Source organism: Nyctereutes procyonoides, unplaced genomic scaffold, assembly GCF_905146905.1.
Source record: "Nyctereutes procyonoides isolate TBG_1078 unplaced genomic scaffold, NYPRO_anot_genome, whole genome shotgun sequence".
Taxonomy (NCBI): Eukaryota; Metazoa; Chordata; class Mammalia; order Carnivora; family Canidae; genus Nyctereutes; species Nyctereutes procyonoides.
Window position 1 is genome coordinate 51,620,503 of NW_026575140.1, and position 15,599 is coordinate 51,636,101.

Here is a 15,599-nt window from a genome sequence, read left to right on the forward strand (position 1 = left end):
CACACAAAATGAACACTCGCTTTCAAGTTTCATTTCAAACTGAACCAGGGTTTTGAGGGGAATGTTTGAAAGTGCTTGGGTTCAACAGAGCCAGGTACTTAGTAAGACCTCAATAAATATTTGTTGAATGAGGATAGAGAACATTCCCTCTGTTCTATTCTCTTTTCTCATCCCAGAATAAAGGAGGTAAATAGAGTGGAACAGTATTTAACATTTTGTAGTTTACCAGCTGAGACTAAAACAACTCCTTCTCTTTTTTTGTTACTAAAACCATCCATCTGCCAAATGTCACTTCCTGATAAGGGCCCAATGCTGAGTCCTCATTTGTAACTGAATGTTGGCTCACATAATTAATGTTTACCACACAACAACATTTGAATTACAAACCCAAGGCAATTTACACATCAACTCTCCGGGACTGTCACCCTGGCCCGTGCCACAAACTCCCAGGCCCTGGGATGGAGTCAGATTTGGGAATAAGACAAAACAGAATCAGAGTCTTTTTAAAGTAACGGGGCGGGGGGGGGGGGGGAGAGAGAGAGAGAGAGAGAGAAAGAGAGAGAGAGAGAGAGAGAGAGAGAGAGAGATGGCTTTGGCAAGGAGGAGGGGAAGGTACTTTACCCTGAAGCTTCCAAGATAAACTAGAATCGTCCCTGGAGGTAAACACTGCTGAGAAGCCTAATGCGTGCGGCTCCAGGCCCACCGGGAGCTGGGCTGTCTGCTGCCAGCACTTATCAGCAGCGCCCCCGCCTGCCCCAAAGCGACCCCTGGGCTCCACCCCCCTGCCCCCCCGCCCCCCCCCCCCCCCCCCCGCAGGTCACTTCTCTCCCTGCTGCCCCGCCTGGGCCACACTGGTGGCCAGAAAGCGGCCCCTCCAGTCTGGCCTTCCTGGGTTTTTTGCTGGTAAGCATTATTCATGTTTTCTGCGAATAGCGGTTAAGTTTAAAAAAATAAAATAAAATAAATAGAAGGCAAAGTAATTAGGCAGGTGGAGAAAAGGCATCTCACAGGGAAATGGACACAGGTACAATTCCATTACGATGATTGCCTTTATTGACACGCCGGCCACAAAGCGGGGCTTTCAGAGCTAAAGCTCAGCGTGTGACAGTCACAGGCACCGCTGGGGGCAGAGCCCCTGTCAGTCTGTGCCACAGGCCCCGGGGGGGTGGGGGTGGGGAGTGGGTAGCTGTTTCCAGCTAGAGGACTATGGCCACAGAATGGCATGCGTCTGGAACTCACACGGGGTTAGCTTTCCCAGTTCTCATACACTGATCTATCATCTGTCTCGTTTCCCTCCCACCCTGCTTCTGGTCTCCCTCTCAGGGTGCTGGGGTACCTATGGGCGTTCGTGCTCTGCACCCACACAGCCAGGGCATCTGCAACGAGAATGGCTTTCTTTCACCGATAAAAAAAAAAAAAAAAAAAAAAAAAAAAACCCACAACAAAGTAGTTTGGGGCAGGGGGTGGTGGTGGTGGTGGGGGGATAGGATGGAATCAGAACCCCATGGGATGGCCTTATGCTTATTTTAGGTTTTCGGTCTTTCCTGAAGGACGGAAGGCAACATAATCTCTCTCTTCAGTGCTCAGAGCCTCTGGAGGTCTTAATTGGCTCCGTAGCCACCGCAGAAACCACAAAAAGATCTAGACGCTGAGAAGGGAGAAAAGTACTTTGGAACATTAACATTTCCTTACTCCACAGGCCGTCTGGGATGCTAATCGCTTTCTAGGGCTACTCATTTTATCTTTCTTCTCAACTAGACAGGTCCTGAGGCTGTAGGGTTTCCATCTCCCAACCGCCTGGAGCTCTTCCTCTCTGATCTTGTCGGCAACCTGCGGGGCCCAGGAAGGGGCCTTTATGGAGGTTCAAGGGGTCAAAGTGACCGAGGTGCTGAGTACATGAGGCCATGAGTGGGGCAATATTCAGGGGAGCCGGCCTGCCTTCACACACACACCTTGCTCCCACTCCCGCCTGGAGTTTCACAGGTGTTCACAAGCTGCTCTTTCAGGGGAGGAGCAGATTGATGCTTTGCTAAATACTAGAAGGGTGAAAATGGGATAGGGAAGGCAGGAGGGTGGAGGCCAGGCTTAGGACAGGTAGAGGCCAACTGAAGAAGGGGTCAGAGGAGACAGAAAGCTTGGGAGGACCCAGGAGGGCTCAGCTAAGTACTCAGCTAAGTATTGCCTATGGTATGGTTCTGTAATCCTGAACTCCCAGCCTTGCTGCTATCCTGCTTAAACCTCCAGTGGGTCACTAGAGCCTTTCAATAAAGTCCCAATTCCTCAGGAAAGCAGCCCCTGTTCCATGCTGTATGTGCAGCTCTCATGCCTACAAATCCCTATGGATGTTCCTCCCTGTCCTTGGAAAGCACTCCCCTCCTCCAGTGAGCTGTCAAGGCTTAATTCAGAAGTTATTCTGCTCCAAAGTCTTCTTGGACCAATTTTTTTTTGGGTGGGGGAGAGGGTTAAGAGAGCCCATAGTCCTCTGAAGGCATCTTTCTTGCTAAAGCTCTCATAGCTCAGTTGATTATTTGGTAGGCCCCTGCCTCTCTCCGAAGACGCTGACCTGCTTTCTGTGAGGACAAGCCTGGGTTTCAGGGATTTTCAAATCCCTAGTGCCCAGCACACAGTAGGTCCTCACTGATACCTGCACGAGGAAGCAGGCTGCTCAGCTGAGTGGGTGGCCTGCCTGCCTCTCCTACACCCTTCTCTCTTCCTGATCACTGCAGTTCAGTGGAGTACTTGAAAGACTTCTCTCCATTCAGACGTTTCTCCAGAGTGATCACTCTCTGGAGGTTCAAAGACAAAATGATTTGGATACCACAGAAGGGGAACACTTGGGGCCACTTTTTTTTTTTTTTTTTTTCCTGCAGGGCTCTTTCAAGCGAGCATGTCCCCTGTGATAAGAACCCAGATAAGGGACACAACCTCTGTGGGTGATACAAATGACACCACTGAGTGCATCTCAAATAGTACCATCTGCCCACACCCTGTGCCCAAAGCTTTAAGTATTTCCAAGATATTCTGAAGCTAGAGCTCTCTCTGGTTCTGTCTTTGCTGGCTGGTGGTTCTTAAAGGGGTCTGTGCATCACCTGGCAGTGTGTCAGAAATACAAGTTCTCAGACCTACTGAGTCGGAAACTGTGGTGCAGGGCCCAGGAACCTGGGTTTTGGGAGGCCTGTGTGGTGATTCTGAGATGCACTCAAATTTGAATCTGTTTTAGACTTTGGGGACATCACCGGTGTAGTCTCAGGTGATGCCCTAGTATTCAAAGCACAAACTCGCAAGGAAGATGGAACACAGATTCATAAGGACATCAGTTTGTCCTTCTAGGCAGAAATGACTCTTGAACTTTCCACAAGCATGGAAATGCTCTTCATCTGTGCCATCAATATGGCAGCTCCTGGCCACGTGTGGCTGTGAGCATCAGAAATATGGCCTCTGGGACCAAAGAACTCAATATTTATTTAGTTTACATTGGAACTGAAATAGTCACATGTGGCTGGTGGGTGTCCTCAAGGATGGAACAGTACATTCTAGAAGGTGACAAAACTACATATATAATCTTACTCAACCCAGCGTTTAAAATCTCAGCGATATAAACGTTGAAACTACATTCTCTCAGATTCTACCTCATTTCTGTGTATCACTTCCTCTTTTATAGTCCCTGGCACAGAGCTGAGGCTCAATAAATATTTGGCAACTGACCTGGGATTAACTTAGTTTTGTCAGCTGGAAGATGGAAGGTACCTATTCGCTGATCGATTTATTCATTCATTCAATTTTAATCAAAGATTTGCTGCTTATCTCAAGTTTGCTCAAGCAAATCAATGTTTTGATACTTTTTTTTTGAAGCAGTTTAAAACATTATGTAAAGTAACACTGTAAATCTGACGGGAGTTTAGCTGTAGGACTGGACCCGTGTGTGAATGAGAATTGGGGAGGCAGTAAACCATGCCCTAATTGTGCACCCTGCCATGTGTCCTTACAATCTGACGAAAAAAGGATGTATTACAAGTCACCTGCCAGAGAACTTCTCTCTGTGGTGACATCAATCTGTTTCAGACTGCTCTGCTTTATGCCAGGGTCAGTTCAGGTAGGTGACGGGGTCTCATTTTTCAAGATAAACATGCATTTTTACCCTGCAACCTAAAACAAAGTATAGTCTGGCCCTGGGCTACCCCTCACTAATGAATCTGTATACAAATGATTGAATTTGGATTACAGAAAGACTATACACCAAATTATTATTATTTTTTATTTTACATATGACTATTAGCAGTTTAGCCAAACTCTCTGAACGTGTAAGAACTCCTGCCTGAGTGTGTACTCCTAAGTGGGAAGATTTTTGCAAAGTTCTTTCTTTCTCTGGCCTCTGGGGATGCAATTCTAGCCAACACACCGAGGCTCGAAATCCTCTCGAGGGAACCTCCCGGGTATACAATGAAGGCCTCTAGCCCTCAGCAAGAAACTGGGTGACCAACAGAGGACAGAGGTGACCAAGTTCTGTACGGCTCTGAACTGGACTGCCCCCACCTATCTCCAGTGATACTGGTCTCTGGGGCTGTAATATTGGTCCCAACGGTGACTCTGGGAGTTCCTAGAAAGAAATGGTAGTTTGGGGGCCTTGCTCCTGGACTCTGGGTCTGAGGAACCTGCATAGGTTCTAGCACTCCCAGCAGGGTGTGGGGGGCTGTGTCCGTCAGATAGGCAGGTGACTTGGAGCACTGCATCACTGCAGATAGGGGCCCCACCTTGGATGTCTGGGCAATCATTAGAAAGGTCTGGAGAGGTTCAGAAGGGGAGAGGTAGGTTTTACTGGGGCTAGGGGAGACAGAAGTTTGGATCAAGTCAGGATTGGGGCTTCAGGGAGGAATCTGACCAGGAATTTGGTGGTATGCAGGTGTGATCCTTAACTATAAATTGCAAACGAGGGGGCACATTCAGACACCATCTAGTCTAGGGATGTCAATCCGTGCTTCCCACCTTCTCTACCCTTGCCCAAGAGAGCCATCACTAAGGACCAGTCGGTCTTCCCCGCCAAGCCTGAAGGGAGCTCACAGTCTGCAGACCAATAGCCAGGTAACAATTACAAATTGCTCAGAGTTTGCAAACCAGTAAGATATCACGGTCTTTCTTGATCTGCATGAACCCACCTACTGTACAAATGAGGAATACAATAATAACTCACTGAATCCTCATGACAGCTCCATGAGAAGGGACCTTGTGGGAGATGAGGAGACAGTAGCATAAAGAGGTCTAGCACATTCTAATCAGGTGGAGCTGGCCTCCACAGCTGGGCACCCGGGCTCCAGAGCACTCGCTCTTTACCAAGGTGCTGTCATTGCTCCCACATGGACAAGATTCTGGCTTGGGGTTTAATCACTGAGCCAATGAGCATGGGTCTAGATTATTTTATCTGTAGATTCATGAAACTCCAACATTTACAGGATATTAAAACCATTCTAAGAGACGATCATGCTAAAGGTGTAATCGCCTTTGTAAGCTTGCCAAGTCAGAGTGTAAGGGCTTTTATGAAAAGTTTCAGAAATGTGGCTCACGGCACTCTGGTTTATGGTCAACTGCCTTTTGATCTCTCATGTGAAAAATATGTACTTACATATATTGCAGGAAACCTCACCACTTCCTTCCTAAGTGTTGGTCAAAAACACTAATTACTTGGCTAATTAGACTGTGAAGCTTCCCTTACATATGGTAAAAATGAGCTATTTTCACCCCACAAATTTCGCTGTACATCCCCACCAAAAAGTAGATGGGTTTCAATGGTTTTATTGTAGACACCATGAACAATTTAAGCAAATCATATAAAAATAAATTAGAAACTAATGAAAAGACTTTGCTCCTTCATAAGGGGTTGGGAGGGAAGAGCTAATGCTGGGAGCTGCCGACGAGGGAGCCTGAGCTTTGAGAGGAGAGCTGGATGCCTTGTCCTGGACGCCTTCTCCACAACGCAAGACACCCCAAAGGAATCAGCAGCCCCGACTTGATTCATGGTTTTTAGGTACTTGCTTTTCATTCTACCTGTTCAGCCAGTTTTTCTTTGTTGTTCCCCTAGAATAGCCCCTGCCCTGGAAAGCACACGCTGGCCTGGAAGCCAGATGACACGGTTTCCCTTCGGCTCTGCATTCACGGTATTTCAGGCTGCTGCACCAGCACATTTGCCAGAAGAATTAGTGCAGAATCAAATGGAACCTAACAGCATGTGCTATGGTTCCCGGAAGGAAATGCCTCTGACTAGCACGTGCTGGTGCTTGCAGGCTGAGAGCAGCACAGCGTGCTTGGCTCTGGCACCCACCCGGCCGTGGGCCTGCGGACGGAAGCGGACACTTCACACGTGACATACTCACCAGCATCAAGGCTGCCGGTGGCCGCTGTCCAACCCATGACAGGTGGGACGGCCCCGACAACGGCACCCACCCACGTGTTGGCAATGCTGATCCTCTTCAAAGGGGTGTAGCAACAGGTGTACAGGAAAATGTTGAAGACCCCCAGGGCTCCCGTGAGGGGGTTCACCCCCCAGGTCAGGAGGGCAACTCCTGGAACAGCACAGCAAGTGGCAAAGGACACAGCTAGCAACGGGCTGAAAAAAAAAATCAGCAAATACACAGCAATCACTTTCAAGTCCAGGTAACCACGATGCACACTGGGAGAGCTGGGGGAGTGAACCACCCGCCTATCATATGGTGAAGTGACCATGCTGGTTCGTCTTCTTCCCCCCAACGTGGCATCTTCTTGAATCTGCCAGCTGGGAACGAAGGTACAGAGTCAAGAGGCTAGAGCGCCCTGGATTCGCACCCGGTCCTGCACCCTACCTGGCTGTGGGATGCTGGGCATCCCTGTGCTCATCTGTACAGCAGAGATGCTTGACTGCGCTTTGCCACAGGCTGAAGGGAGGTAGATGGCAGACCTGCTTGGCACAAAGTCGATGGCAGACCTGCTTGGCACGGGGCTCTGTTCTACGGTTAGTGCGAGAGAGGTGACAGCTAAAACAATACTGTCACATTTGGGCAGAAACTGGGGCCTTCATTCTGGGAAGCCCTTCTGCCCCTGTATTTACACTTTATTTAAAAACACCACCCAATTAGCAGTAATGGATAACGATACTGTATCTAAGTATATCTATCTGTAATAAATTACAGGCTCAGTGTGGGGCCAGCGCGGTGCCAGCAGTGAAACACCAGGGGGCCACTCCGCAGTGACAGCACACTTCCAGCTGCGTTTCCAAGACACTGCTTGTTTCAGAGACATGGGATTTCAAGAAGAGTCACATGATGTTGTACATGCAGTGACAGCATTCAAACACAACTCTCTACTAGCAGTGATGATTCTAAGGCTGATTCTCATCAGAGCCCACTTTTTTTTTTTTAAGATTTTATTTATTTATTCATGAGAGACACACAGAGAGAGGCAGAGACACAGGCAGAGGGAGAAGCAGGCTCCCTATGGGGAGCCCGATGCTGGACTTGATCCCAGGACCCCAGGATCATGATCTGAGTCAAAGGCAGATGCTCAACTACTGAGCCACCCAGTTACCCCTAGAGCCCACTTTTTAAGGTGGACTTTGTGTGGAACCCTGTGAAAGACTTTTTGAGAGTGTAGATAAATCGGATCTATAAGTTCCTGATTATATGTATGTTTATTTATTTTAAAGTAGGTTCCATGATCAACACCATAGAACCCGACGTGGGGCTCAATATCATGACCCTGAGATCAAGACCTGAACTGCGATCAAGTCAGATACTTAACCAACTGAGCCACCCAGGTGCCCCTATTTAATCTTTCTTAAGAAACCCAAGGAGGCACTTGAGTGGCTCAGTGGTTGAGTGTCTGGCTGCAGCTCAGGGCGTTTGAGTCCCCAGAGGAAGCCTGTGTCCCCCTCTGCCTATGTCTCTGCCTCTCTCTGTCTCGTGAATAAATAAATTAAATCTTTGGGGGGAAAAAAAAAGGAAGCAAAAGAAACCCGAGGAAGTCTCTGGAGCCTGCCTTCTCCCTATGGAGGCCCTAATTCCGCCTCTGAGGGAACTGCATGGGGCTCAGTACTTCCATTCGATCAGATCAGATCCTGTGGCCAACACCCCTGAAGATGGAACCCAGCAGAGAGTGGGGGTTTGATGGAGAGGGTGCTTGTGACAAAGAACAGAGCTTCCCACTGATGGTTGAGTTTCCACCCCGTCTCCTGGCAATCTACCTCCTCTGGATCATAGTGTCCCCAGCTTCCATGGCAGTCATTCGGGCCCCCCTCCAACTTTCATCCTGCCTGTCCTTCCAGGGTCCCATCCTGACCATCCCCACCAGGGCCCCTGCTCCTGCCGGAGGGAGCCCATGACCACACTAACTGGCCCTGCTTTCCAGATGGGAACTCAGGAAGATGGCTCTGTGCTGTTATGTCTCACGTATGGCCAAAATAGCAGTGAAAATGTTACAACTGTTGTCCTTCTTGCAATAGGGTGGTTTATAGCCTATAAGAACGGAGTTTCGTTTTGTTTTGTTTTTTTCCTATGGGACTGTAAAAAGCGAGTTTTATTTTGGGTGGGAGAAAAATGTGGCTCATAAACATTTTTATTTTTCCTGAATTGGACCTTGTGTAAGAAGAAGAAAGAAGAAGAAAGAAGAAAGAAGAAAGAAGAAGAAGAAAGAAGAAAGAAGAAAGTGGTTGTTCGCTCTTTCTCCTAGGTCTGTGGAAGCCAGTTGGATTCAAAGGTATTAGTGTTATGAAAAAAGCCCTTTTAGAAAAGCACACGATTCTAATTTATTGAGATAGGCAATTTCACATGGAAGTTTAGTTTCTGACCCTTGTAGGCATCCCAGAAAATCATGAGGCTTAATTTTGGTGTTTTAATCTGTGTGCTCAGGGGCAGGGATGGAAAGTGGGGAGACTAACAAGCTACAGAAGCAAAAATGAGGCTATTTACCCAGGGAGCCCCAACCATCCCCGGCACCTACAGGCTGCAGGGACACACTTCCCTCCTGGTACAAGGAGACCCAAATCGGTGAATTTCATGGTTTTCTCACATTATGGGCAAAGGTTCTCCAACTGCAAACTCTGTGAAGTTTGTTTTCCTGTGGTGCTTTCATTTTCCTAAAACATCTACTATAGAAGTAATATATGTTCTTTTCAGAAAATTTGGAACTACAGAAGATTACAAGTAAATTCTAAATTACTCAGTGAAACACACTGGTTTATATATTCTTCGCCTTTTTTCAATGATACATCTATTTAAAAAATAACAGAACATACTGAACTGTGGCTTTGTTACTTACTTTATATATATGCATATATATTTAAATATTTTATTTATTCATGAAAGACACAAAGAGAGTGGCAGAGACACAGGCAGAGAGAGAAGTAGGTTTGCTGCAGGGAGCCTGATGCGGGACTAGCTCCCAAGACTCTGGGGTCATGACCTGAGGCGAAGGCAAACACTCAACCACTGAGCCACCCAGGCATCCCACTTACTTTATATTTTAATATATTCTTTTTTTAAAAATAAATTTATTTTTTATTGGTGTTCAATTTACCAACATACAGAATAACACCCAGTGCTCATCCCGTCAAGTGTCCCCCTCAGTGCCCGTCACCCATTCCCCCCCACCCCTGCCCATATTTTAATATATTCTTAATAATTTCCCTGTGCCACTCAGAATTCTTCTGTATCATCATCAATAGCCACGTAGTGGCCTACTCTGTGGATATAACACAATTAATTCAGTCAACATACCCCTTCTGGACACTTCATATTTTTCCCTTTTTGAAATTAAAAAATAACATGGGCACAGATATCTTATAGACAGACTATTGTTCATAGTTCTGATTAGGATAAATTCTGAGGATTAATTCCCAGACATGAGATAGCTAAGCCAGATGACAGGCACATTTTTAGGGATCTGACGGGTACTGCCAGTTTATACCCCACCAGCAGTACATGAGAAAGCCTATTTCTGGAAAGTGTACCAACACTGCATAAGGTGTTAAAAACAAAACAAAAGCTAACAAAGTAAAACATGTTTGTTCGGATAGGATATTCCCATTTCACAGATGAGAAACCAAGACTCAGATGACCTTTGGACGATGAGGGGAAAACGGGTGCTGACCCCAGTGTACAAATGAAAATCCAGGGGCACCTGGGTGGCTCAGTCACTTAAACCTCTAACTCTTGATTTTGGCTCAGGTCTTGATATCAGGGTTGTGAGATTGAGCCCTGAATTAGGCTCCAAACTGAGGTGGAGATTACTTAAAATTCTCTCTCTCTCTCCCCCTCCCCCAGAACTGCCACTCACACACACTCTAAAAATAAAGAGAAAATCCACATGTAACTTTTGACTCTCTCCAAATTTTTTTTTTAAGATTTTATTTATTTATTCATGAGAGACATACAGAGAGAAATACACAGAGACACAGGCAGAGGAAGAAGCAGGATCCATGCAGGGAGCCCAACATGGGACTCAATCCCGGGCCTCCAGGATCACACCCCCGGCCGAAGGCGGCGCTAAACCTCTGAGCCACCGGGCTGCCCAGACTCTCTCCAAACTTAACTACTGATAGTGAGAACTGCAAGAGATCCTTTTTACTGTGATATGCAATTTACTGGAGAGATGAACTGCTCATGCAGAGATGATTAGCATCGCACACGGCAACTTAAGTGGATGCTCCCCAACACTTGAGCTCACTACAAAGCAACATTAGAGGTGGTTACAAAATTATTACAGCAGTTAGTTTTATGCGGTTATGATTTGATATAGCATCTTTTACATTTGTTTACCTTTCTCTCCACTCAAATGGCACCATGTGCAGTCTGTAAATGCATGTGTAAGTTTTGATAAATTTTAAGATTTGATAATAGATTTGTGTATACATTAGCATATGACAAGGTAGACTAGTATTTACTTATGTGTACGTATTTGTATTTTTAAATTTTTTGAAACTTCTACGCTGTGCAGTTCATCTTTTTCAAATTATCACAAATCTCCAAAAAATTTTCTACTGGATGTATTGAAAAAAAACTACATGTATGTGGACATCCACAGTTCAAACCCATGTTGTCCATGGGTCAACTATACCAGTAGCTGGAAACCAGATTTGCACCAGGACTCATTTGTTGGCTCATTCATTTAATACCACTGGTATGTGGGGGCACCCTGCTATAGTAAGACTTCCTCATTTCTCTGATTTCTTGGGTCCACTGAAGTCTTTAGGCTGGTGCCTTCAGCTGGGGTTTAGCCCCTTTGGTTTACCCCACTGTAAAAATAGCCTAAACTTCCTATTGCATTTCCTGAGATGAACACTGTATTAAAAAAAAAAAAACTGCAAACAGACCTAGAATATAATGTGAGGAACAAAACAGACATAGCCTGAAGAGAGACAGTTAAACAGGCAGGCACTCTGAGACCACTTATGGACAGTGTGTGGGTGGGTATTGGGGACGGGCAGGGAAGGATTCTAGCAAGAAGTGCTGGGGCGGGGGGAAAGGTGCTAAAGGATGGAGGGGGGTGTTCCAGGCAGTGGGAGCAGCATGAGGGTGGGCGGGAGGTGTCAGAGAAGCCCCCCCCCCCACAAGGCCATGCTGACACATCTCTCTGACATTGCCTCTGGGCACATGCAGGGTTAAGAAAGTTTTGTTTTCTCAATAGAGGAACAAAATGATCAGAGGTGCTTTTCACAAGGACCCCTCTCTGCCTGCCCTGAGGACCAGCAAAGACAGATAAGCGTTAGTTTGCTCAACTCCTGAAAGAAGTCACATTAGGCATTTTCGAGGAAAAAAAGGTGAGCCGCACCATCCCTGCAAGCAGGCAAAGCACCAGCAAGATGATGGTTCTGGGATAAAGAAAAGTATGTCCCAAGTGACCTCTGGGCTATTTCTTAAAGTTTGATTTACCATGGAATCTTTAACAATCATGGTGATAATGAAGCTGCTTAAATTTAGCAGGTTTAATAAAGAAATCTATTTCTTTTTTTTTTTTTTTTAAGATTTATTTATTTGAGAGAGGGAGAAGCAGACTCTGTGCTGAGCGTGGAGCCTGATGCACCGCTTGAGTTCACAACCCTGAGATTATGACCTGGGCGGAAATCAAGAGTCAGATGCTTAACCCCTGAGCCAGGTGCCCCAGATTTAGCCATTTTAATAAAGAGATCCATTTCAGATGCAGAAAAAGATTAGTCCAGTGTGTTTATTTCTCACTTCCACTAAACACAACTATGACTTTCTGCCTTAGTACACATAAAAGTCTGGGCTACATTTCAAAGACTTGAAGGGTAATTTTGTCGAAGACTGACTTCTCCTTATTTTTTGTCAACTACTCAATATACTCTTTCTCCTATTCCTAGTGCCCAGCCCTTGATCAAAAAATGGACCTGCTCTCTCCCACTTCTGGATGGGTCTTGAAAGTATCCCAAACCTGGAGACACACATATACACATATACATACCCAGAATTACTTCCCTTTTTATCATTTATTATTTAAAATTTTCTTTAAATTTTTCTCTTGGGCAGCCCTGGTGGCTCAGTGGTTTAGCGCCACCTTCAGCCCAGGGCGTGATCCTGGAAACCCGGGATTGAGTCTCATGTCAGGCTTCCTGAATGGAGCCTGCTTCCCTCTGCCTGTGTCTCTGTCTCTCCCCACCACCCCTATCTCTCATGAATAAATAAATAAAATCTTAAAAAAATAAATTTTTCTCTTAAACATTTTTTCCCCATTAGTCATTTTGCTCCTTTTATCATCTAATTCCTTAGCAGATTGTCTCCATTTCAAGTGCTGCTCTGAGGTCTGATTTCTAGAAGCGGAACTAGAAGGCCAAGCAGGCTTCCTTGGGATTCCCTGGGCCAAGCTGGAAAACTCCCTGGTGAGCTGTGGTCCCCAGACCCATAGCATCAACATCACCTAAGGATTTGTTAGGGATCCAGGTGATCAAGGGGCCTGCCGAGATTCAGTGCTAAGCCATTACCGGTGTGGTGCTGGGCCCATCGGGCCTACATCTGGCCTGGTCAATGGAGGATAAGCCCACAGAAGACCTCCATCTCCACTCTACCTCTGATGCTGGCTGCAGCTGGCCTGGGTAGGTCAACCATTTCCCACTGTCTTTTGATATGTCTCTTGATATATTCCAAGTGGAAAGAACAAGGGGAAGCTGTAGTCATCTCACTGAGAAACTGCATGTTTACACTTCCACCTCTCTGCTCCCACTGCCTTGATTTAATCTAGTCATGGTGCTAAATGTTTTGGCCGTTACAAGGGTGAGATGAAACAAGTACGTCCAATTCTTGATAATCTTGTGGATTCTAGGTGACAAGTTTCCTGGGGTTTGCTGTACTATCTCCTTATTGTGGCTCATTTTCATACCAAAAATGTGTTTTAAAAGATTTTATTTGAGAGAGAGAGAGAGAGAGAGAAAGAGAGAGAGAGAAAGAGAGAGCGCGAGAGCGAGCACAGGTGCACAAGCAAGGGGGAGGGGCAGAGAGAAGCAGACTCCCCAGCTAAGTGGGGAGCCAGATGTGGGGCTTGATCCCAGGACTCCGGGATCATGACCTGAGCCGAAGTCAGACGCTTAATTGACTGAGTCAACCAGGCGACCCCCAAAATGTTTTAAATATGTGCTAATACTCTTTTAACTAGTAGTATTAAACTCTGATTTCCATATAGCAGCAATAACTAGTAAGCATGGTGGAGAGGAATCAGGGGGTCTGAGTTCAAGTTCTGATTTGAACTAGCTATGTAAAAGTGGGCAAATTATCTAACCTCTCTGATCCTTAGTATCCTCAACTATAAAATAGGGGGGTGTCTTAGGGCTCTTTTGACAGCAAGGTTGGAGCTCAAGACAAAAAGGCTTACACAAAAAGCCTCAGTAAGAAGACCACAAGGAAGGCAAGGCAGGTGCTCTGTCTCATTGACTGTAGGATCTTGAGCAAATCGTTTAACTTGGTCTTCGTTTCTTTATCTGTAGAATGGGAGGTACTTCAGAGTTAAGAATTAAATGCAGGAATGTAAATAAAACGCTTAGCACAGTGCTCACTAAATGAGTGCACGGCGTTCACACGTTCATTTATTAGGATTTCTCTCGCGGCTTGTACAGTTAGCCACTATGCTAAGTGTGAGTATACAGCAATGAACAAAACAGACAGCAATGTTTAGTCTGAAAAGGAGATAGACATTAAACAAACACAAGTATGATGAATTCTCAAACTATAAAATCGGCTACAAGAACTGGCAAAATGAGACAGCATCATCTAAATAGAACGGAGGTAGAATTGGACGCAGGGATAATAAACTCGCAATAAGTTGTTTCCACTCATTAGTTTTTTTCAAACGTATGAAGACATACAGTCATGCATGAGAATATGAATATAGATGTATATATACTCACGAATATCAAGTACAGGATATAAAAGTATGATGGTTACACAGCATTTTCTCATAATAATTAGCATGGCAAAACTATTTTTATTTTCAAGGATAACTTTAAGTTAGGAATTCAACTTTCTTGTATCAAATTACAATAAAATAATAAAATAAAATAAAAAAGTGAAATAAAGCAGCACCAGGAAAAGCTAAATGGACCACATGGAAAACGATTTTTCTTCAAATGTTGGTGCTCTTGTATATCTGCAGCACTAGCTGTAATGGTATTTATTTATTTATTTTAAAAAGACTTTATTTATTTATTCATGAAAGACACAGACAGAGAAGCAGAGACACAGGCAGAGGGAGAAGCAGGCTCCATGCAGGGAGCCTGATGCAGGACTCGATCCCAGGACCATGCCCTAAGCCAAAGGTAGACGCTCAACCACACTGAGCCACCCAGGTGCCCCTGTAATGGCCTTTATTAAGAAGAAGAGATTTGTGAACTTGCACAGGTAAGATCAGAAAGGCAGATGAATTGGGTGTGATGGTATTGTACACATTTTCCAGTTTTTAGTAAAACGGAATAAAGGGATGAATAAGGAAAACATTGCTATGGGGGGGGGGAGGTAGGATGGCGGTAGAAAATGAATCTAGTCATTGAACTAAAAATGTTTTTTTTAATATTCATTCACTCAGGCAAATAGGTTCAGGGCTCATGCTGAGGGGTGAATGATGATTTATTTCCAAACTCATATCCAAAACTGAATTACATTGAAATGGAGATATCTTTCTACTGAGCATCAGGGGCATGGGTGGTCTTCTCATTTTGCCTTTTCTGCCCAAGGCTACTCCAGAAAAGAAAGAATAGACTAGAGGGATGAGAATCTGTCCACACATTTCTATGAATTATTTATTCTTCCTTTAAAATACTATGTTTCTTTGTTTACTAAACACCAATTCTTAGTGGCTCAGTCGAAGTGGAATTTTCTGTAGAAATTGGGAACAAATGAGAGAAAAAAAATGTGCAAGATTTAATTTGATGACTATTTATTGAACTTAAATGTAATTTAAATGACTGAAATAACTTACTGGAGAGATGTAGTCTCTCTGTTTAAGTAGTGTGTCGGAGAGGTCTATGAAATGTTACATTAAATCAAGAAGGCTTTATATTGTAAGCAGCTCTGTAGGTAATTGGTTTACACAAAAATTAATCTTATAATAGTTCTTGGTCATTCTTCCAGAATAAA

At 45.0% G+C, this 15,599-nt stretch overlaps 1 protein-coding gene across 1 annotated transcript in view; it reads right to left on the minus strand.

The window, feature by feature from the left end:
* LOC129497280 (protoheme IX farnesyltransferase, mitochondrial) overlaps positions 1-15,599 on the minus strand; it is a 128,145-nt gene that overhangs the window by 8,520 nt on the left and 104,026 nt on the right. Inside the window, exon 6 of the mRNA XM_055306062.1 lies at positions 6,366-6,598. Coding sequence (XP_055162037.1) covers positions 6,366-6,598 — 233 coding nt within the window. The remainder of the gene's footprint in view (positions 1-6,365; positions 6,599-15,599) is intronic.